Below are 22,865 nucleotides of genomic sequence, written 5' to 3' on the forward strand. Positions count from 1 at the left end.
GGGGGGAGGTTGTAAGATGAATGATATTTCCTCTATAGGAAAGAATGTCCCATAGTCATTATAAAGAATGAAACAGATTTCTATGTGCTTTATGTAAAGATCAGTTCATTTCAGTTCAGTTCAGTCACTCAGTCATGTCCGACTCTTTGCGACCCCATGAATCGCAGCACGCCAGGCCTCCCTGTCCATCACAAACTCCCGGAGTTTGCTCAAACTCATACCCATTGAGTCGGTGATGCCATTCAGCCGTCTCATCCTCTGTCGTCCCCTTCAAAGATAGCCAACATGAAAACTTGAAAAAAGATCCAGAACAGTATAATGCTACATTACAAATTGGTAAATGCTGCAGTGTGAATGGGATAAAATTTTTGAAGGATATTTATGTAGTTCTATCTATGAAAATTTTTTCTGGAAGCCTTGATGAGAAACCAACTGTGAACAAGAGTTATCATCAGGGAGAAGGCCTGGGAAGGAGGGAGACGCTTACTTTTCTTTTAGAACATTTATGCTATTTGAATTTTCTGGCCATGCTCACATATTACTTTTCAATTTTTATTTCATTTTTATGCAAGTGTTCCTTTTTTAGAAACTATCAATGAGAAGTATAAGTAGTAGGATATAGAGTTTTGTCATATTTTTATTTCTAAAATGAGCAAACACTCGTTTTAAAAGGAAAGCGATGTAACCCAGTGACTATTCCTGGTCGCCATCACTTCCTGTGCCCTGGATACTCATCAGCCCCCACCCTGTGCCAGGAGAGTCTCATGCTTGTGGCAGAATTGTTGTGCTGCCTGGGACCCTGCGTGGGAAGTGCAGCTTCCAGGCTGGGTGTTACCTGGGGAGGGAGAGTCCAGCAGAGACAAAGAGGCAAGAGGGTTCTGTGGGTCTCAGGGCAGTCTCCTCACTCCAACCTCCCTTCACCCCACCAGCAATGCCCTAGAGACCCCCTTTCCTTCTCTAACAAGTTTTTCATGAGCACCTGGCCCAGGCTGTGTGCTCTCACGTCTCTTATGCTGTCTACTCCCTCTCTGGTCCCATGTGAGATCCTCGTGTTGGCTGTCTTGGCCCAGAGCCTTCCTCTCTGGGCATCACCAGCATAACAACAGGGGGTGGACTGCCCACTATTGCACCCACTGTGCTGGGAGGTAGTGAAGCAAAGCTTGGGAGGGAAGGGAGGACTAAGAGAGATTCAGCGGGGCATCAGCTTTACCCAGCTAGAGGACCACGTAGCTGCATGCGCTGCAGACCTGTTTCCTAAGTCCTCTCCTCCTTGTCCTCATCATCCCAGGAGGCCCTGTCCACCTCTGCGGTTCTATGAAGAAGCCTTGCCATGGATTCCACAGCAACCTACAGCCTGACATTTCACTCCACTGTAGTCAGGCCCTGGGAATCATGACCTTGGACCCTCCAGGACTGGGGTCTGTCTCTGCCTGTCTGCTACCAGCCTCGTCTCCAGGACTCTGTAGCTCTGAGCAGGGACCACATTCAGGGACCAGAGTCAGGCTGTACCAGGGTAAGATTTCAGCTCCAAGGGGAGGGAAAGGGGGCCCCCTCTACTCACCACAGGATTTCATTCCTGGTCAAGAAGGTCAAGGCCTGCAACAAACCACAGACAGGTGACTTGCCCACTCCATCCAGCCCTGCCCTGACACTCTGGGGAGTAGGCAACTTCAGGGGTTGGGAGGAAAAGCTGAAGCTCTCATTGAACAACCAGGGAATGGAGGCTCCCAGCCCGCAGCAGCAAATGCCCGAGGTGGTGGCAGAGGAGGAAACAGTGCCCCATCTCTGATGGCCTTGGGAGGGAGCACAGTGGTACAGACCTGCAGAAAGGATCAGAGACAAGGCGAAAACCCTGGGATCTGGAGCAGGAAACAAATGGGGAGTGGCCCTCTGAGGGCCAGTCTGGGTCACTTGGATGTAGGTTTAGTGAAGGCAGGGACCACAGTGAGAGTTTTCCCACCCCTCCCACCTGCCTCAGGAAGCTCCCACCACTGCCCAGAATCTCCTGCCTGATCTACCCACCTGGTATTCTTCCAAATCCTCCCAGTGCATCTGGTACCTCAGACATTGCCCCATGCCAACCCCACCCTTCTCTCTGCCAGCACAGAACCTCAGCCCCAAGGGCTCACCAGCTGTGCACCAAGTAATCGGTTGCCATGGCAACCTGCATTCCGCCTTCTGCCCATTCTACCTGAGTCCCTGAGTGAGCAAAGAAATAGATTCTTTTGGTTCCAGAGGCTAATGGACATCATCCCCAAAACAGCGAACAGAAAGGCAGTCCAGTAGCAGGTTCAAAAGTCATGAGCCAACCTTCCAGATCTGCCAAAGGCTGACAAGACATGCGTCCCTGGGCAAACCACTCAACCTCTCTGTGTCTCAGTTTCCTCATCTGAAAACTGAGGATGATGGTCATGGGATTATGGTGAGGATTATTTGAGTCAATACGGGAAACTGCCTTGTACATAATAAGCTTTCAATAAGTGTTAGCTATTAGAACCACGGCCCAAGGACTATGCCAGGTGTAGGAACACAGAGATGAGTAAGCATAGATTCTGACATCAAGAAGTGGCCCAAAGAGCACAGTAAAGGGCATTCCACCCCATCCATCCTCTCTCTGAAGAAGCCAGGGGCACAATCAAATCAGGATGATATGACGAGGGTCTATTAAAGGGACCCTCCAAAGACAAGGTCAGGGTGTGTGGAAACCACCCAGGATCGCACAGAATCCAGGCTAGTAACCACAGAGCCGCTACCAGTCCTGGCCCAACACACATGGAATCAGTACCCCTGTACCACCCCCTCCACTTCTTTCGATCTCCCGTGGGGATGGAGAGCAGAGTGGAAAGTGAATCTAGAAAGATGAAGTCTAGCACAGACCTCAGTATTGCTGTCCAGGAGAATTTTTCCAAAGCCATCCCCTCCTGTCTCAGTGCCAGTGTTAGCTTCCTGGTCCTTGTACCCACGTCATTCCACACACCTTCCCAGGTAAACAGTTCAGAAGCTTTCTCATGGAGCTAGTTTATGTCTCTGGAAATGTGACTGCTCATTCTTCGTCATCTGCCCTCCCTGGAGATGGAGACTGGCAGAAAAAACCCAAGAACCTTCAGTCCTTATTTACTAGACAAACACAAGTGAAGTACCTACAGGATGCCAGGTGCTCAGCTTGACCCTGAAAGAGACGGGTGAATGTGGTCTCAGCCTTCAAGGAATGAATATTTGCCACACACACAGACCTACACACACACACACCATGGGAGATTGGGTAGATGTCATCAGAGAGGTAATATGAAATATGAGTATTTAGAAGAGGAGAACCCTAGGCAGGAAATCTATGTGTAGGTGGTGGCATTTAGGTGGTTGTTACAATGTCATGGTTAATGTGGGCTGTTTGCTTCATTCTTGCTGCATCCCCTTGGGCAAGTCATAAAACTACTCTGAGCCTCAGTTCCCCCATCTGTAAAATGGGAATAATAAATCTCTATTTTACAGTATTATTGCAAGGCTAAAATCAAATGATAGACATACAAACCTCTAATTTAGAAAGGTACCTGACACAATAAATTCTCATTAAAGGGGAAACAATATTATTACTTTTATAGTTGGGCCTGAAAGAAAGGGTAGGGTGTGAGCAGACACAGTCAGTAATCACATCTCATCTTCTGGTAAACTGTCTGAGCTTCTATTCTCGTTTGTTGAGCAGCTTCTTTCACTAGTGTGTGTCCATAGTGACTGTCCCTCGTCGTCCTCACAGAGTTCTGGGGAAGATGGAAGTTGTCAAGGTTCTGTGATGCTGTGGGGTCACTTGGCTGGCCAGGGGCCAAAGGAGGATCTGAAGCCTGGATTGAGGTTGCAGGCCTGTGGGACTCCCCAGTTCTGACTGGGAGCCAGGGGGGCTGCCGGGCTGCACCCCAGAAGGCTGCTTCCTTCTCAAGTCTCTCTCAGCCCTCCTGTCCTAGGAGGTGCAAGTGGCAGCAGGCACTGGCATGTGCCTTTAACACCTGGTTGGTCCACACTACAAGGAGAGCAAAAACATACTGGAGGGAATTCCCTGGTGGTCCGGTGGTTAGGACTCTGCACTTTCACTGCAGGGGGAACTGATCGGGGAACTAAGATCCCACAAGCTCCACAGTGTGGCTTACTTACTCAACTCTTTATTGAGCCAGGCAATGAGACAGAATGATTAAGCCAGACAGACAAGGCCCTACCTTGATGGAATCAGAGGCCCATGGGGAAACTAACAATCTCTTTGATTGTGATAGGGCTATGAGAGAAATAAAGCAAGAATTAAGGGTGGGCAGGAGAGGCTTCCTGAGGAGGGGCCATCTGAGCGGAGACCTGAGCCACAGGGAGAGGGAACCAGGCTAAGTCTGGGGAGTTTTCCAGACCCAGAAAGCAACGACATCCAGCTAGAACTTAATGACACTGTTTGGCTTTCCTTACATTTATTTATACTGTTTCCTCCACTTTGGAAAAGATGCAGGCTTCCCTAGTGATTCAGACAGTAAAGAATCTGTCTGCAATGCAGGAGACCTGGGTTCAATCCCTGGGGTGGGAAGATCCTTTGGAGAAGGGAATGGCAACCCTCCAGCATTCTTGCCTGGAGAATTCCATGGACAGAGGAGCCTGGTGGGCTACAGTCCATTGGGTCCCAGAGAGTCAGACATGACTGAGCGACTAACACTTTCACTTGCCATGTATAACTGTGATATGTTGCCTTTACAAATATTACCTGGTGAAAATAGGAGACAATCTAAAGCAAAATATTAAGTAAATAATTAGACAGGTGATGAAGAAATATGCCAGAAATCACAAAAATGTCTCTGCCTCACTTCACACACAGGTAACCAAGGTTTGCAAACTCTGCTACCTTCCTCTCTCCTTTAGTTTTCATGCCCTCACATGACCCTTTCCCAACTCCTGCCCACTCCACCCCTCCCTACACACAGGCTCTCAACCTAGAAAGGGCTTTCACTGGTTCCTACAATTAACAATAGTAACCATAAGAATGTCATCTTACATTTGCATTGCATTGCTTTGTAATTCCAAAATGCTTTTCTACATGCCACCTCATCTGCCCAAGAGATAAAAGCCCATGCTCCTTAAAAAAGAAAGAAAGAAAAATCCCCATGCAATTCTGCCTCAGTACACTAATCAACCAGCATCCTTACCTTCCTCCAGCCAGTTAAATCTCTCAAACTGCTCTTTGGCAGGGATTCTGAAAAGGGTGTAAATGAACAGATGATGCTGTGAAAGTGTTGAACTCAATATGCCAGCAAATTTGGAAAACTCAGCAGTGGCCACAGGACTGGAAAAGGTCAGTTTTCATTCCAATCCCAAAGAAAGGCAATGCCAAAGAATGCTCGAACTACCCCACAATTGCACTCATCTCACATGCTAGTAAAGTAATGCTCAAAATTCTCCAAGCCAGGCTTCAACAGTACGTGAACCATGAACTTACAGATGTTCAAACTGGATTTAGAAAAGGCAGAGGAACCAGAGATCAAATTGCCAACATCTGTTGCATCATCAAAAAAGCAAGAGATTTCCAGAAAAACACCTGTTTCTGCTTTATTGACTATGCCAAAGTCTTTGTGCGGACCACAACAAACTCTGGAAAATTCTTCAACAGATGGGAATACCAGACCACCTGACCTGCCTCTTGAGAAATCTGTATGCAGGTCAGGAAGCAACAGTTAGAACGGGACATGGAACAACAGACTGGTTCCAAATGAGGAAAGGCGTACATCAAGGCTGTATATTGTCACCCTGCTTATTTAACTTATATGCAGAGTACATCAGGAGAAACGCTGGGCTGGATGAAGCACAAGCTGGAATCAAGATTGCCGAGAGAAATATCAATAACTTCAGATATGCAGATGACACCACCCTTATGGCAGAATGTGAAGACGAACTAAAGAGCCTCTTGATGAAGGTGATAGCAGAGAGTGAAAAACTTGGCTTAAAACTCAACATTCAGAAAACTAAGATCATGGCATCCAGTCCCATCACTTCATGGCAAATAGGTGGGGAAACAATGGAAACAGTGGCTGACTTTATGTTTTTGGGCTCCAAAATCACTGCAGATGGTGACTGCAGCCATGAAATTAAAAGATACTTGCTCCTTGGGAGGAAAGTCATGACCAACTTAGACAGCGTATTAAAAAGCAGAGACATTACTTTGCCAGCAAAGGTCCATCTAGTCAAGGCTATGGTTTTTCCAGTAGTCATGTATGGATATGAGAGTTGGACTATAAAGAAAGCTGAGTGCCGAAGAATTGATGCTTTTGAACTGTGGTGTTGGAGAAGACTCTTGAGAGTCCCTTGGACTGCAAGGAGATTGAACCAGTCCATCCTAAAGGAAATCAGACCTGAATATTCACTGGAAGGACTGATGCTGAAGCTGAAACTCCAATACTTTGGCCACCAGATGCAAAGAACTGACTCATTTGAAAAGACCCTGATGCTGGGAAAGACTGAGGGCAGGAGGAGAAGAGGATGACAGAGGATGAGTTGGTTGGATGGCATCAGCGACTCAATGGACATGAGTTTGAGTAAACTCCGGGAGTCGGCGATGGACAGGGAGACCTGGCGTGCTGCAGTCCATTGGGTCACAAAGAGTCAGACACGACTGAGCAACTGAACTGAATAGAGAACAGGCCCAGGCCTGCCCTGACAGTTCTGCATGCTTCCCCTCCAGGGTCCCTCCCTGCAGGAATCCTCTGTGTGGGATAAAAAGCATTCTTTGCAAGGTTTCTGTCACCTGCCAATGAACTCCACCAACTGTTAAAATGGTCATCCCTACTCCAACTTTGATTTAGATGTCTCTTCAAATTCAAAAAGGACTGAGAAGGGGCTTATATCGAGAATACACAAAGAAAGCTAACAGCTCAGCAATAAAATACAAAAAGCCCAACTAAAAAAATGCACAAAAGATTTGCATAGACATTTCTCCAAAGAAGAAATATGTGAATGGTCAAGGAGCACATGAAAAGGTGCTCACCATCATCAGCCACGAGGGAGATGCAAATCAAAACCACAGTGAGGTACCCCCACACACCCACTAGGATGGTGAGGATGTGGAGAAATTGGAGTCCTCCTACACTGCTAGTGGGACTGTGAAATGATGCAGCCACTTTAGAAGAGAGTTTGGCCGTTCCTCAAAATATTAAGCAGAATTACCATATGTTAAAAGCAAGACAATGTGCCCAAAATGGAGTCCCTCATACTAAGCCCCACATCACCAAACTGAAACTTAATTACAGTTTCAGCTTCCCTAGAAATGGAATCTTAAACCTGTCAATCAGGAATCAGCACTAGTGAAGGCTGACAGACCCCTGCATCCCTGAAAGAAAAGTGACCTTGTCACAGCAATCCACACTGCTACTATACTTTTCTTATTCCACTTCCCTTCTGCCTATAAAAATCTTTCCTTTTGAGAATTCCCTGGTAGTCCAGTGGCTAGGAATCTGCACTCCCAATACAGGGTTCACAGGTTCGATCCTTGTTTGGGGAACTAGATCCCACATGCCACAGCTAAAGATCTGGTGTGCTGCAACTAAGACCTGCAGCTAAATAAATAAATAAAATAAATATTTTTAAAAACTTTCCCTTTTGTAGAGCTCCTCAGATCTCCTTTCTTCCTGCTAGATTGAATGCCACTTGACTCAAGAATCTTTGCTGCTGCTAAGTCACTTCAGTGATATCCGACTCTGTGACCCCAGGATCCAGTGTCCATGGAGATTCTCCAGGCAAGAATACCGGAGTGGGTTGCCATTTCCTCTTCCACATGAATCCTTAAGTAAAGCCAATAAGAACTTTAAAACTTATTCAGATGAATTTTGTTTTTTAACACATACAACCCAACAATTCCATTCCTGGATATATACCTAAAATAAATGAAAACATTTGTTTGCATAAAAAAACTTGTACATGAATGTTCATAGCAGCATTATTCATAACAGCCAAAAGGCAGAGACAGCCCAAGTGTTCATCAACTGATGAATATATAAATAAAATGTGACATATCCATACTATGGAGCATTATTCGACAATAAAAATAAATGACGTATTGATACATGGTACAATGTGGATGAAGCATGAAAATATTATATTAAATGAAGGAAGCTATTTGCAAAAGGACACAGAGTGTATGATTTCATTTATATAAAATGTCCAGAATAGACAAATCCATAGAGACAGAAAGTAGATTAGTGGTTGCCAGGAGTTTGGGGGAGGGGAATATGGCAGAGAGGGGTTACTGCTGATGATATGGGATTTCTTTGGGGGGTGATAAAAATATTCTAAAATTAGATGGTGCTAAGAAATGTAGTGTTAGAAACAGAGATAAGTCAATAAAGGAAAGGGACACAGTTCTGTGAGTCCCCAGGGTCAGGGACGCCCTCTCTGCTCACCCAAACTGGGATATGAGATGTCCAGGGGCTCACCAGCATCTTCCTCTTGGAACCTGCCTGGAAGCAGGCCCCACAGGTGTGTACATCATGCAATCTGCACTTATTTTCTCTGTTCCTGTTCGGAACAGTTCATTGTACGGCACCCAGTTGGCACCACCAAGTTGACAAAGTGAAGCAGGACCAGAGATCAGAGTCATCTTTTATAGGAGAAAACAAATTGTTTGCATTTGTTTCCTCTTAAAAATAAATACCTAAAAATAAAATTAGATGGTGCTGATGGTCGTACAACTCTGTAAATACACTGGAAAATATCGAGTTGTACATGTTGAGCGAATCGTATAGCTGTTTTCAGTCGCTCAGTCATGTCTGACTCTGCAATCCTATGGACTGCAGCATGCCAGGCTTCCCTGTATAGAAGGTCAATTAAATCTCAATAAGGTTTTTACTAAAATCTATTTCAAGGAGTGTCAGGGCCTGGCACATAGTAGGCCCACCATAAATGTTATTAAAGGAATGTATACATGAGACATTAAGATTTTGGAATAGTTTCGGATCCATTTCCTCAGCCCGAGAGTTCTGTGGCCCTGGGCGCTCCACCCACTGTAGTTATTCAGCACTGGAAGCAAGCAGGGGAAATCTTGCTGGAGTAAGCTTGCTGGAGCAAGCTGCCGAGTTCTGAACATCAGCTAGGTTTTTGTTTGAATTCCCCACAGCTGAGCAGACTGCAAAGTCACCCTCTGTATGGAGAAAAGACTTTCTCAATTCTTTTGCTGTGGCAAGAGGCAGGTCTGGGGGTGCAGACCCTGGGGCATCCTGGGAGGCAGGAAGAAAAAGGGTGGAAGGCCTGCCCTTGCGGTCTTGGGGACAGAAGGGAAGAGGAAAGTAGTGAGGAGCCCTGGGTGCTGAGAATCTTGGTGTTCGAGACACCGTTCCTCCAGCTCACTGAAGGGGAGGGTGGTGGAGCTGCATGTTTCTAGAGTTCTGCCTGGGGTCTCGGCCATTCCCAGCAGAGTGCAGAGCACAGGTGCCCCAGCGGCAGGGGAGGTGTGACCACAGCTCTTGGTGTCCCTGGCCATGAAGGGGACCCAGAAGCTCCCTCATGCCCTAAGGAGACCATCAGAAGGGCTGAGAGTTCAGGCAAAGGCTTAGCCAGGATGCAGAGCCCAGGAAGGCACTTTCCCCAGGAGCAATGAGAAACCGTGGACTTCCACAGTGCAGGTCAGCACATCATCCCAAAGGCTAGAGGTGACTGTCATGCCTTATTGGGCCCCAGCAAAAATGCACAGAACAAACAGGGACTCTTCCCCACGGCCAATGAGCCTGCCTCAAGCACCCTGATACAGCTTGGGGTAAAGAAAGAAGAAAATGAGAGTGCTAGTCACTCAGTCGTGTCTGACTCTTAGCTACCTTATAGACTGTAGCCCACCAGTCTCTTCTGTCCATGGGATTCTCCAGGCAAGAACACTTGAGTGGGTTGCTATGCCCTCTTCTAGAAGATCTTCTGGACCCAGAGAAAGAAGGGGTGACCAAAACTGAAACACTGAATATTTACACAGAGGGACTGGCTCATCCAAAGAGATTGTTTAAACCTGTTCTTTGTTTCCCATTTACATCATCTGAGGGACAGTAGGACTGATGTAGGGATGGAAGAGTGGGGGACATGAAACAGAGTAAGTCTTCAGATAGATGGAACATTTATATGGGAAAGAAATCATTCAACTTGGAAGATACTGTAATAGGATTAATGGCAAGTCTAGGGAATGGAAGTCCGAGAGGAAGATCTGGGATTTTTCAGAGAATAAACTACCTTGCACACACCCAGGAAAGACTCCTTGGACAGGCCAGGAGAAGAACACTGAGGTAACGTGCCTGGAGGGGACCTAGGAAGCCAGGGAGAGCTCCAGCCTTGAGGGGCTGGTCCTTGGGCCCTGGTGACCTTCACCAGCCCGCCTAGCTAGGAGCCTGGACACTGACAGTGGGGAAAGGAGAGAAGGGTGTAGAATTCTGGACAGGCACTCCCCCACACTGCCCACTGCCTTCAGGCAAGATGGCTGTTCACCGCATCACTTGTCACCTTCAACTCAAGGGCAGTCCTCCTGCCTCTGGGTCTGGCTCCTGGGATGAGTCTGGGACATGGGCTTGTGCTTAGAGAAGACCCAGCCCCATGACAGATGAGCAAGGCTTCCCAGGTGAGGTAGGAATCAGGTATGCACACATGAGCACAGTGCAAGTCTGCATGAAGCCCAGGTAGTTAGTGGCTACCTGGGGTTTGTGCAGACTTCACAGGTGAAAGACACAGTCCTCCATAAAACTCCCCTCACTTCAGATATGAGGTGCAAATTCTGGGGGTTCCCAGGCCATCTGCACTTCTACTAAGGGGCCACTATCCTCTCAGGTTTGATGATTTGCTAGAACAATTCACAGAACTTAGGAAAGCAGTATACTGATGTCTAGTATTATAAAGGATAGCAATCAGGACCAGCCAAATGAAGAGACCCAGAGTGAGTGTCAAGTGTCAGAGAGTCTCGAATGAGAAGCTTGTGTGTCCTCAGGATGCATCACCCTCCTCCTGGACCATTGATATGTAACACTGATCAGGAAGTGCTCATCGAGCCTGAGTTCAGCGTGTTTGTTGGGGTTTCATCATGTAGGCATGGTTGATTGAATCATCAGGCACGTGAGTAAACTTACTCTCCTGTCCTCCACTCCTCTGCAGAGGTCGGGCTGACATCAGCTGGCTCAAAACCCAACCCTCTAATTGCATGGTTGGTCTTTCTGGCACAGCCAGCCCCCATCCTGAGTCATCTCATTAGCATGAGCTCAGACATGGTCTGAACTACCCACCAGGAAGAGTGAAGACACACACTCCTATCACTTGGGAAATCTCAAGGATATAGTAGTTCCCTTCCTTGAGCCACAGACATAAGCCATCTGAATTCTTTATTACACAACACTAGGAAATCTGGGGTGGGTTGGAGTACAGTTAAAGAAATGAAGAACTAGATCCAATCTTTAGAAAAGAAAGAGACCGCTTCCTCCCCAAAAGAAGAGTGAAATTTATTTGGGCGTTAAACAGATTTATCCAGAGGAAGAATGTGGACAGAGAATATCTTGAAATTTAAGTCTTTGTGTTCTTTTTCCACCTTCTCATGAGAGACATTTTTTTTTTTTTTAAGTCTCCCGTTCACATTGCCTGGGGGGAAAGTAAAATTGTTATAGTAGAGGAAAAGAGCTAGAAACAGCCAATATTCCTTTTTCTTATTAACCAATCAGGCTTTTGAGAATCCCAAAAGAAGGCTGAGGGAAGCAGAGTCCAGAGTTTATAAAAGGACAGAGAAGAAGTATTATGCCACCAGGGAGGTGGGGCAAAGATCTGCCAGGGCTGGGGCCACTGCCACTGCCAGGGCTGGGGAGGTCAAGCCTGCAGACAAAGCATTTGCTCACCTCTGAGGGAGCACCACTCACTGCCCAGAGGGAGGAGGCACACGAGTGACCCACGGGTCCAGCCTAGCTGTCACTAAAGGAGGGTCCAATAGAACAACACTTTGTTTCCCAAGGCTCTGCTGAGCCCCTCTGAATTGCTCAGGTCGACAGACACTCCCAATCCCATTTTCAAAGTCCCAGGACACCACAAAACTTCACAGAAAAGAGAATGGGTGACCTGTGTACTCAGAGGGTGGAGGTCTGGTGAGAAAGGTATGGAAGGAAAGCCCCAGCTCCTGTTCCTTCGTGGGGCTGGACAGTGGCACCCCTGCCCCTTTGCAACTTGTATCAGATGCCCTGGTGACCTGGGTCCCACTCTGACTTCCAGGGCTGCTCCAGGGTCAGGTCTAAGAGAGCTTGAAAAAAAAAAAAGAGAGAGAGAGCTTGATCCACCTCAGAGTTTTGCCTCAAGGACTCTGTGCTTTTTGTGCAAGGATTGCTCTAACGAGAAGCTTCCTCTGCCTTGGGGTAAGCACAGCCCAGAAGTTCAGGGTGACACTCTGGGGGTGGGGGGGTGGCCATCCACCAGTCAAGGTGGGAACTGGTGGAGAAAGGTCCCCTGCCAGCATGGCTGGGGGATAGCTGTGGGAAGCGCTCTGTGGCTTCTCAGCAGGGCCTGATGAGGTCAAGGTCACAGCCCTTGAGACAGAGTGATCTGGACAAACACTCCCAACTGGGTTCTTCCTCTTTGTCCATCTCTCTCCTTAGCCCCTCACTCGTGTGTCCTGGGATCAGCTCTCAAGTAAACCAACTGCACAAAAATGCTGGTTTCAGCCCCATTTTGAAGGATACCTCGCCAGGACACCCAGGGCATTGTTGGGAGCCTCTCAGGATGCTGCCCTGCTACATGAGAAAAAAGGACACTCCAAAGATTCTTCATTCTGACTGGAGCCATCCTGAATTTTTAGTTCTAAATTCCTATAGACAAACCTCAAAGATCACCTCACTGGTCCCCTTCATTTTACAGTAGACTTGGGGCTGGGCAGGAAACTCTCGCGAGATCCCTTGGGGAGTCAAGGCAGAGCAGGTTCTGGAACCCAGCTCCTTCCCAAGTCTCCTCCCTCCCAGCAGGCCTCTAAAAGCCGCTTGCCCGAGGTCATCGAGCTGGTTTAATGAGATCCTATCTGTGGAAATGTCTTGTAAACTGCGAAGCATTATAAAAATGCTATTTGTCATGATTTGTGCCAGACCTGGGATTGGAACCCGAATCTACTGGCTCCTGGGCCAGTGCGTTAAGCCCAGCAATAAGAAGAGGCATTAGACAGCAATTTAGCATTCTTTATTTTTAGAGTCACGCTCTCAGAGACACTTGCTGACTAGAAACCCCATTCCAGCCTCCCTCTCTCCCTGCATCGCGTTCTGCTTGGTGGCTCGCAGAGCTGGGGGTGGCGGGGTGCTGGCGGACCTCTATCTTTTATTCCCTAGTTCAAAAAACTATTTACAAATCTCTGAAGATATCTCAGGCACTTTGCTGGTGCTGAGCATGTGGTGGTGATCAAGACAAATATAGCCCTGGCCTTAAGGAGATTGGCATCTGATGGGGAGAAACGTAACCAGTAATCCCTCGGTTAACTGCAGTTGTTCCCATGCTGGTGCTGTGAACAGAGTGCAGGACACGGTGACAAGACCTAACCAGTTCTGGGAGTCAGGGAGGCTCCTTTGAGAAGGGGACATTTAGCAGAGACCTGAAGGATGGACAGGAGAGAATCAGACAGGGGAGGAGAAGGGTGCCTTCTGGCAGGGGAGCCACCAGGCAGAGAGGATCTCAAGAAGGTGCTGGCAGAGTTGAGAAGGGCTTAAGGATGGAATGTGTATCAAGGACAAGAGTCAGGCAAAGCAAGACTGGGAATGGGGTTGGGGTTTGAACACACGGGGTCGGTGAGTCCATGAGGGTTTATCTTCAAAGCTTTCCTCACAGCAATGGACGTCATTGAAGGGTGTTATGCCGAGGAATGACATAATCAGATTTTTGTGTTCAAGGGGTCATTCTGCTCCTAGGATGGCTGGCGAACATGCTGGAAGGAGGCCAGCCTGGCTCTGTGGAGGAATGTGAGGAGACTCCTGAGTAACGAGGGAGGGAGGAACAGTGCCGGGACAGGGCAGCAGTGGTGAGAAAGAGAGAGCTGGATGAGTTTGTGTGACATTTTCAGGTGGAATCAGCAGCACTGGGGGGTCGGATGTGGGTGGGGAGTGGGTGTGGATTGCCAGTGGGGACCTTTGGGGTTCTGACATAAGCAGCAGGAGGACATAAGATGGAGGACACACCCCTTCCCGAGACTGGGAGCCCCAGCGAGGGACAGATGTCGGGGAAGAACGTGATTTTGGATGTGTTGAGTTTCTGGGCAACAGCTTCCTGGAGATGACAAGTGGCAGTTTGGTCCATGGGGCTAAGAGCTTAGAACAGATCTCTGAGTTGGAGACAGATATTTGGAAATATTCCGGTGTAGGTGATACTCAGATCTTGTGAATGAGATCCGCCTGCGACCACAGTGGTGATGGAGACACATTCTCTGCCCTCAGGGAGCTTATATTCCGAAGAAGCGATTAGAGGATGCACTTCTTGTAATGTCAGGGTGGCTCTTTAGAGACCAGTTCTCTCACCAAGAGTAAGCTGGACAAAATCCAAAAGCTATCTGCTTGCAGGCAGCTGGGATTTGAAAGGTCAGGATCCTAGAGACTTGGGAGCATATGGAGGTGACATTCAGTGCTACATTTACCCTTAACGTCTCCCTGGCTCATGAGCAGCATGGTGGCCAAGAGACTAAAAACAAGCAGAAAGTGATGGTGAACTGAGTTAGAGAACTTGAATTAGAGATTTTGGTGATCTCATAGGGTAAGGAGAAAAATTTGGAGTTCAAAATACCTAGGCAAGTGGGACTTGAGGAGCAAGATGTCTGAGAAAGAGAACAGAAGCACAGTAGGTTAGTTCCCAGTTCCCTCTTCCCTGAAGGTATTCAGAAGCAGCATCGGCCAGAGCAGTGAAGGCTGAGTGGAAGGCATGACTGGGAGACGGGAAAGCTGAGTGGAGTTGGGGCAGTAAGATGGGGCTGGGGAAGTAAACTGGAAATCAAAGGCCCACCCAAGAGGAGGGCCCTAAAACACAACCAGATTCCCACAGAGAACCCCAGAGAGTGAAGCGCTAGGAGCCTACGTGAATCAGAAGCAGAGAGCCTCCAAAGTCTGATCACCAGCTTCAAGCCAGCTTATCCCCAGGCTGGATTAAGATGGCCTTCCAATGCCCAAACTGCCTTCCAGAAAGCTGAAATAAATCCTCTCTGATGAAACATAACATCGGTCAGAGCCAAAAACATATCTCCAGACTTCCCTGGTGGTCCAGTGGTTAAGAATCTACCTGCCAATGCAGGGGACATGGGCTTGATCCCTGGTCTGGGAAGATGCCACACGCTGTGGGGCAACTAAACTTGTGCAACACAACTACTGAAGCCTGTGCTCCTAGAGCCCATGCTCGGCAATAAGAGAAGCCGCTGCAGTGAGAAGCCTGTGCACCACAGCTAGAGAGAAGCCCCTCCTTGCCACAACTAGAGAAAGCCTGCATGCAACAACAAAGACCCAGCACAGTCCAAAAAAAAAAAATATCTCTATAATAGAAACAGACCCACAGGTGATCCAGACAGTGGAGTTATCTGATACTTTTAATAACTGTGATTTAAATGGTCAAGAAAAATCGATGACAAGATGGAGAATTTCACCAGAGAACTGCGATCTATGCACCAGAATCAAATGGAAATTAAAGTGGCATGGATAGAATTCAGCAATTAATATCCTTGAAGAACGGCTAACATTTTTTCATTCAGCCAGGAGGAAGGGCAACTCAGGGGCAGGTAAGTGCCCTGTGAAACCTCACAGTGGGCAGCCTGCAAACAGGATGGAGGACGGGACGTGGGGCTGGCAGGGCCAGGGGCAGTATTCTGTGCAGGAAATTCAGAGAAGGCCAGTTGGAACCACAGTATGCTGGAATTTGAATGCTGGATGAAGGAATTTGAATTTTGTTCCGCAAAGAGTGAACAGTAGCTCTGTTTGTCTGTGTCTCTGGGTTTACTTTGCCTCCGGGGTCAGTTTAGAAAAAGTTAAAAAAAAAAAAAAAATGATGTAGTTTGCATTTTTAAGTTACTTTTTTTAAACATTAAGAAATCGGTATCTGAACCAATACTTAAAGCATTTTTAATTGTTTCTCCATCCACAAAGAGCCTCATCTTTTGGGCTATTTTTGTAACACTCCATAACAAGCCTATATTACAGTTTCGGACTGTAGCATTGGACTTTTAAACAAATTTTGGTATTGAGCAAGACCTTTTTCAGCTGGTTTATTTTGTCCTTCCTTTGCTGACCTTGTAAACTACTTAATTGCGAAATGTGGCTTGTCTCAGAGTGCCTCTTAAACATTGTATTCTTTAAAATAGAGATTTTCCATTGCAAGGGAGACCGGCAGCCATATCAACATACTCTCACAACAAAGCAGGGCTCCTCACTTCCACTTACTTAGAGACATATGGTTTTCATCAGCCACTTCTCTCATCTTGGCAGAAAAGCTGGCAAAGGTTTAAATTTTATTTAGCAAATAGCCCATCCCTCTAACACCAAGTCCCCACTCGCTGTTCTGTCTCTTCCCCTGTCCCATCTGACCCTACCTCCTTCTCCATTCCCAAAGTGTGCCCCCAATCTCCTGCCAGGCAGACCCAATCAATTGAATCACCCACCTGCCGGGTCTGGTCAGTGGAGATCTGAAGCAGGAGAACAGCCAGAAGGCCTCTGGGAGTTGGAGAACAACTGAGTGTGAACGGTCTCTTAGAAGAGAGGGTTCCTGAAATTAGATCAGCCGGCCCAGCTGGGAGCTGTTCATCACTGCTGCAGAGAAGGGGCAGCTGATGAAGACAGCTCAGGGCCTGGAGACCACTGCCATTCGGGGTGTCCTGCCCACACAGTGATCCAGTGGGGAAACCCAGTGCCACTTCCTTGCCACAGCCTCCCCCACCCTCTGCTCCCACCAGTTCTTACCTTTTCTGACATCATTGTGAGGGAGTCTTTTAAACTGGTAGCAAAGTTCGGTGAGTCTTCATTCTTCCCTGACCATCCTTCTCTTGGAGGCTGGCTGAGCCCCATTGACATACATATGGCCAGAAAGAAGTGCCTGAGTGCTGGTGAGGATGGCCCTAGACTAGACTAGGGGGTTCCTGCCGGTTCAGCATCCTCACCAATGTCATATTTGTTGCAACAACTGACCATTTCTGCCTCCAAGCATACCCTGAATCCATGCACATTTCTCTATCTGCAGAGGCAGAGGCTGTCCCGGCTCCTGGCCTTGGTGGTCTAGGATGCTGGGATTCTGAGAGGCTGGAGGAAGGCCGGTGCAGCTGGGCCACCATGACGGAGGCAGAGTCACTCAGGATGCGGCTGTAACATTTGGGGGACCAAATTCCATTCAGACTGCTTCCCTCCAGGGCCCAGAAGACTCTGGAGCTCTGATGCAGACCTGTGAACATTTCTTGAGACCGCATCAGCTGGGTGCCCCAGTGGTGAGACTTGCTGGGGCTCATGATTCTTTGGCCATGTAAGGCTGGCAGGGGCCCTGGGTTGGAATCACACACTGTGAGACCCTAAGCCTTATGGAGACAGAGTGACCCAAGCAGACAGCAAGGATCCCAGGACTTCTAAGGAAAGAGAATAGGGCCTTCCTATGGTCCCCGTGGCTGGTTCTCCAGCTTGGGGACAGCAAGCACTGGGAAATAAGGAAATAGGCCTGAGCTGTTTTGAGAAAACACGTGTATCGGGGTCATAGGATAGGGCTTGGGAGGTGCTGAAGAGGGAGGGTAGAGCCAGAGTGGGGAAAGATATTTCAAACTAGGCAGGTGGGGCCAACGAAAACATCTCTGGGCTATACTTAAATTTGAGCAGCAGGAAGGCAAAAGCTGTGATTTAAACAACCAACAAAATTATTCCAGCACTTCTGCCTTCCAAGGGGGTGGCATAATTCATATCAAAAGGATGGTGAATCTTTACCTGCCTGCAGAGACTAGTGGAGGAAGAAGTTAAGACTAATAATTTGATTGTGTTGAGGGAAAAAGTAATTTCCAAATTGGCCCTTAATGTCTTCTGGGCAGGCAGAGATTGGCCCTGAGATGGTCTGGGCAGAGGGTGGGGGTGAGCTGCTCCCAGGAGAAATGATGCTGTGGGAGACTGGCTCGGGGTGGGAGGGCAGAAGGGTGGAGGGGGAGTGAGGCTGGAAACAGGGGATGCTGTGGGGGTGGGGAAGAGCAAGGAAATAGCTGATATTCACCTTTAAGGGGTTTTCTGTGAGAAGATGCAACACAGCTCTCCCAATTGTGTGAGCACTCTCAGTGGCTCAAGTCATGTCCAACTCTTTACAAACCTTTGGATGGTAGCCCCGCAGGCTCCTCAGTCCATGGGTTTTTCAGGCAAGAATACCTGAGTAGGTTGCCATTTCCTCTTCCAAGAGATCTTCTGACTCAGGGATCGAAACCACGTTTCCCGAGTCTCCTGCTTTGTCAGGCGGATTCTTTACCACTTATCGGAAAATGTGTCACAAAGACCCTATGCTAGGGCTACTTTGGGAAAATCAAGGGAAAGTACCTACGCTTCACATTTGTTTTGACACAGGGCAGAGAGAAGAAAACAGCTTCGTGGGGCAAAAATAGAAAAAAGAGGAGAGAAAGAGGGGGAGAGAAAGGAAGGGAGGGAAGGAAGCAAGGGAGGAGGGGAATTATTAATAATTCAATAGAAACTGATAAGAGGGGAAAGGGAACAAATCCCCTGAAAGTCTTACAGAAAACCCTGAATTTCCCTCTACTGTGGGTTGAGAGTTTGATCCATTTTCCCTTGGAGGTTAAAGGGCAAGGTGAGGACTTCCCTGGTGGTCCAGTGCCTGGGACTCTGCACTCCCATGGCAGGGGGCCTATATTGGATCTCTGGTCAGGGAGCTAGATACCACATGCCACAACTAAGTGTTCTCAGACTGCAACTAAAAGCTCCTGTAGGATACAACAAATATCGAAAGTCCGGCAACTAAGACCCAGTGCTGCCAAATAAATGAGTAAATATTTTTTTAAAAGAAGGCCAGGTGACCCTATATGGCCACAGGACTTGGGCACACCCACCATGGTAGACAGAGGGTTTTAATCTTGTGTGTAACTTACTAAGTGATGGGGAAGGAGAAACTGAGCAGGGCCTGGTGAGGGCTCCAGCAGTCGCTAAAGGGCTCTTGAGGAGATCCATCAACTAGGAGTTTAAAATCCAAGCCTGTTCTGTTGAAGGAAGGCTCTTGGCTCACTGTAACCAAGAGGGTTATGGAAATCCTTGTGAGATCTGGAAGGAAGTGGGCTCACTATTCCTTTCTATACACACACACACCCACACCCATGCATACCCCTTCAGATAATGAAATGGACACGTTTGGCCTGAGTGTCTCCTTGCACTCTTCCCCTTGCTGTTTCTTGAAGCCTCTTTTAAATTATGAATCAGCTCATTAATGGCCAGTTAAGATGACTGAGTGGTTCCATCTATATTTCAGGCAAGCCTTGGGATCCTTTTGGCCAATCAGGAGGACACCCTCCTTTCTATTTTCCCTTCCACTTAGAAACTGAAGTCATTCAAGGTGCTGGCCTCTGAGAATTCCCTGTGATTGACAGGGAATTCAGGGGATTGACAGGAAGATGCTTCATTCTTTATAGAAGTATATGCCTCAAGTCATGAATTGCCATGATCAGGCTCCCCTAAAAGTTCCCCCAGAACCTGATCCATGGGTATCAACCTTTTATCTTGATTTCTACAGAGGAGACTCCGTCATATCCTGGACTGTAATACAACCCTGAGAGGGAGGGACCCCAGGGACACTGGTGGCGAGGACATTTCCTCCTTCTAGAGGAGGAAGCCCCTACAGGGAGGGGTCTAGAAACCATCTCAAATGTCAAATGAAGATATTGAGTCTACGGAAGAGAAAGTCAAAGAGAACACACAACAGTCGGTGAGAATTCTCTTAAGAGCAAGAGAAATGTGACATATTTGGTTAAATAAGAAAAAAAATTATTGGTTCGTGTGAAAGGGGGGATTGTGTAGGCTTCAGGAGTGGGACACTCTCTGTTTTCTAGAAGATGGCAATCAGCTCTGTCCTACTCAAACAGAATAGGTTCCCACAGTAAAGAAGGGGACTGTTACCACAGAAGGATAGGAGAGGTACTGGCCAGACAAAATAGCACAAGCCCACCCCAGCTGTCTACAAATTTATGAGATACGCATCTGGGTTTTCTTTCTGTATAATGCAGCTTTGATCACATCACCATCTTGCTCAACATCCTCCAGTGGCTCACCAGCATCTACAAGACAAAGTCCAATTTCTTCAAGTGACTTACAAAGCCCTTCATGCTCTGCCCCTGGTTCCCTGCTCAGCTGTACCTCCTACCATTCTGCCCAGATCTCTCCCCAAGGCACCATTACACCCAGAGCCAGGCAGATATTGGTCCCTCTGCCTAATGCATGGGCTAAGCTCTTTCCTAATTCTCTACAACCCAGCAAAACACAAGTCAACAGCATTGCCTGAAATATTAGGGAGGAAGAGAAGTACATACCAGAAAGCATACTATCACTACTCTCAGAATTGACTCTCCTCCCACCCTCAGGCACCTTCTAAGTATCCCTCTTCCCTGGAGTTCAGATCTAAGCAATGACCCCACCCTCATCCCAGCTCTTGAAAGTAGTTTTTCCCCTCTCACTCCCAGCAAAGCTCTGCCTCCCAAGACCTCTTGTCCTGCCCCAGAATTTGCCTTTTCTATACATTACTGGCAATAGGAATATCAAAACAAAATATCTGCCAGAACACTTTCCCAAAGTTAGAATGGTCAGGTTAATACAGCGCTTTGAGAGGGACACCAGCTCCCAGGTCTAGGTTGGGCTATGCCAGGCCGGTCGGGTTTATTTACACAGTTGTTTCCTCCAGTCTAAGTTGAAGAAGTGAGCACTTCTCTCCCACATTCTTCTCCATCTCAGCTGCTTATCTTGTACAAACAACTGATCCCAGAGTAACACACACCACTTTGCAAGAACACACCAGCTTCAAGCATAGTGTAGTCTGATTCCAAATTAGGAGATGGTGGTGCCCTAAATAAAACAATGCTCAGAGGCGGACTTCTACAAATCATTCAATGTATATTACTAAAGGGTATTAACATTTTAGATTAAGAACTCTCCTTTAGGGCCCCGTAAGTGTGTTCCCATTCTCACCAAGAATGATAGGTTTTTGCTTTGTATTAGCATAGCTAAAATAGCCTACTCAAGTGGGGCATTCGAAAACAAAGGAACATCTTCCATAAATCAAATTTTAATCTCCGTCCTAAAAGACAGGTAGTTTGCAATCCTAAAATGTCATTTTTTTCCAGTTTAAAAGAAAATCCAACTTATTATAAACTCACTATAAATTATTAAATGTAATTTTATAAATCCAGGACAAAGTACAACAAGGAAAGAGATCGGGTGAAGACTGATTTCAAAGTTTTGTCAAGGGAGCCATATCAAGACATCCAATAAAAACATACATGAACAGATGTGGGAATTTCCCAGACCTGCTCCAAAGAGTGAAACATCGCATAGTTCTTTTAGATTTTATTTTAAAACACAGCTAAACTCAAAAGCCAAAAAAAAAAAAAAATTTCTAGACACCAGAAATGAAACACAAAGCTAAAGCCATAGAGCGTCAGAAGGGACAAACCCCAAAAAGAGTAGATGGAAGCAATAGTGAAATCACCCCAAAAGAAGCCTTAATAATGCAGACAGCACTTACAGGACTCTTGTGGAAAATAACCCCTGTTAAAGATGAGCTCACAGACAAAAACTACAATATTATATGTGAGGAAATCCAGTGCCAAGATGGATAGTCCACTGACCCAACAAATGGGTTAATTAACACCAGAGGAACTACAGACTATAAAAAATGATCTGAAAGGTGACTTGTTTAAGAGTTTAGAATGATAAAGAAAGGCCTATATAATAAGAGTAGAAAACTATGAAATAATGAGCAGGGGATTTGCAATTTTGGTTATAATTGTGAGTTGTATGTTTCTCTTTGCAGTTCCATTTCATTTCATGCATTTTCAAGTTTTATGAAGTGCATATACACTTAAAATTACTATGTTCTCCAGGTGAATTAATCCCTTTATCACTATGAAATAACTCCCTTTATCCTTGGAAATAGTCTTCGCTCTGAAATCTACTTTGTATGATATTAATATAGCCACTCCAGCTTTCTTTTGACTAGTATTAACATATTTAGGTATATCTTTATCTAGCCTTTCACTTTTCCAAAAAATCTTTTTATTTATTTATTTATTTTGGGGGGTTGTTCTGAGACTTTGTTGCTGCACAGGCTTTTTCTCTAGTTGTGGCAAGTGGGGCTACTCTCCAGTTGCGGTGCACAGATTTCTCATTATGGTAGCTTCTCTGACTGCAGAGCACATGGGGTCTAGGGCATGCAAGCTTCAGTGGTTACCGCACATAAGCTCAGTAGCTGAGGCTCCCAGGCTCTAGAGCACAGGCTCAGTAGTTGTGGCGCATGGACTTAGTTGCTCTGCCACATGTGGGATCTTCCCAGACCAGGGACTGAACCAGTGTCTCCTGCATTGGCAGACATATTCTTTACCACTACTCCCAGGGAATCCCTAAATTTTCACTTTGAACCTATTATGGATATAATTAAAGTGAGTTTCTTAAACAATATACATTGGGTCATACTTTAAAAAAAAATCTCATAATCTATATTTTTTAATTGGGGCATTTAGATCATTTACACTTAATGTAAATGTTGTTGATATTGTTGAGTTTAAATCTACTATTTTGCAGTTTGAGTTCTATGTGTCCTATCTGTTCTTTGTTCTCGATTTCCACTTTTTTGAACTACATGCTGTGTTTTATGATTCCATTTTATCATAGGTCTACTTTATTCAAAGG

At 46.6% G+C, this 22,865-nt stretch overlaps 1 protein-coding gene across 2 annotated transcripts in view; it reads right to left on the bottom strand.

The window, feature by feature from the left end:
* The window catches only part of CIB4 (calcium and integrin binding family member 4), a 66,053-nt gene extending 49,137 nt beyond the window's left edge, over nucleotides 1–16,916 (bottom strand). The window contains exons 1-3 of one of the 2 annotated variants that reach the window (XM_043916325.1): nucleotides 16,911–16,916; nucleotides 16,613–16,716; nucleotides 1,562–1,596 (exon numbers count right to left, since the gene is read on the bottom strand). Coding sequence is in view for 1 of the 2 variants with exons in the window: in XM_043916324.1 (XP_043772259.1) it covers nucleotides 1,562–1,596; nucleotides 2,023–2,076 (89 nt within the window). In the remaining variant the exon portion in view is untranslated. Of the gene's footprint in view, nucleotides 1–1,561; nucleotides 1,597–2,022; nucleotides 2,128–16,612; nucleotides 16,717–16,910 lie in introns of those variants that run through there. The other variant, XM_043916324.1, reaches the window with a different exon arrangement.
* Between the last annotated feature and the right edge of the window lie 5,949 nt (nucleotides 16,917–22,865).

The sequence above is a fragment of the Cervus elaphus genome, chromosome 11, assembly GCF_910594005.1.
Source record: "Cervus elaphus chromosome 11, mCerEla1.1, whole genome shotgun sequence".
Lineage (NCBI taxonomy): Eukaryota > Metazoa > Chordata > Mammalia > Artiodactyla > Cervidae > Cervus > Cervus elaphus.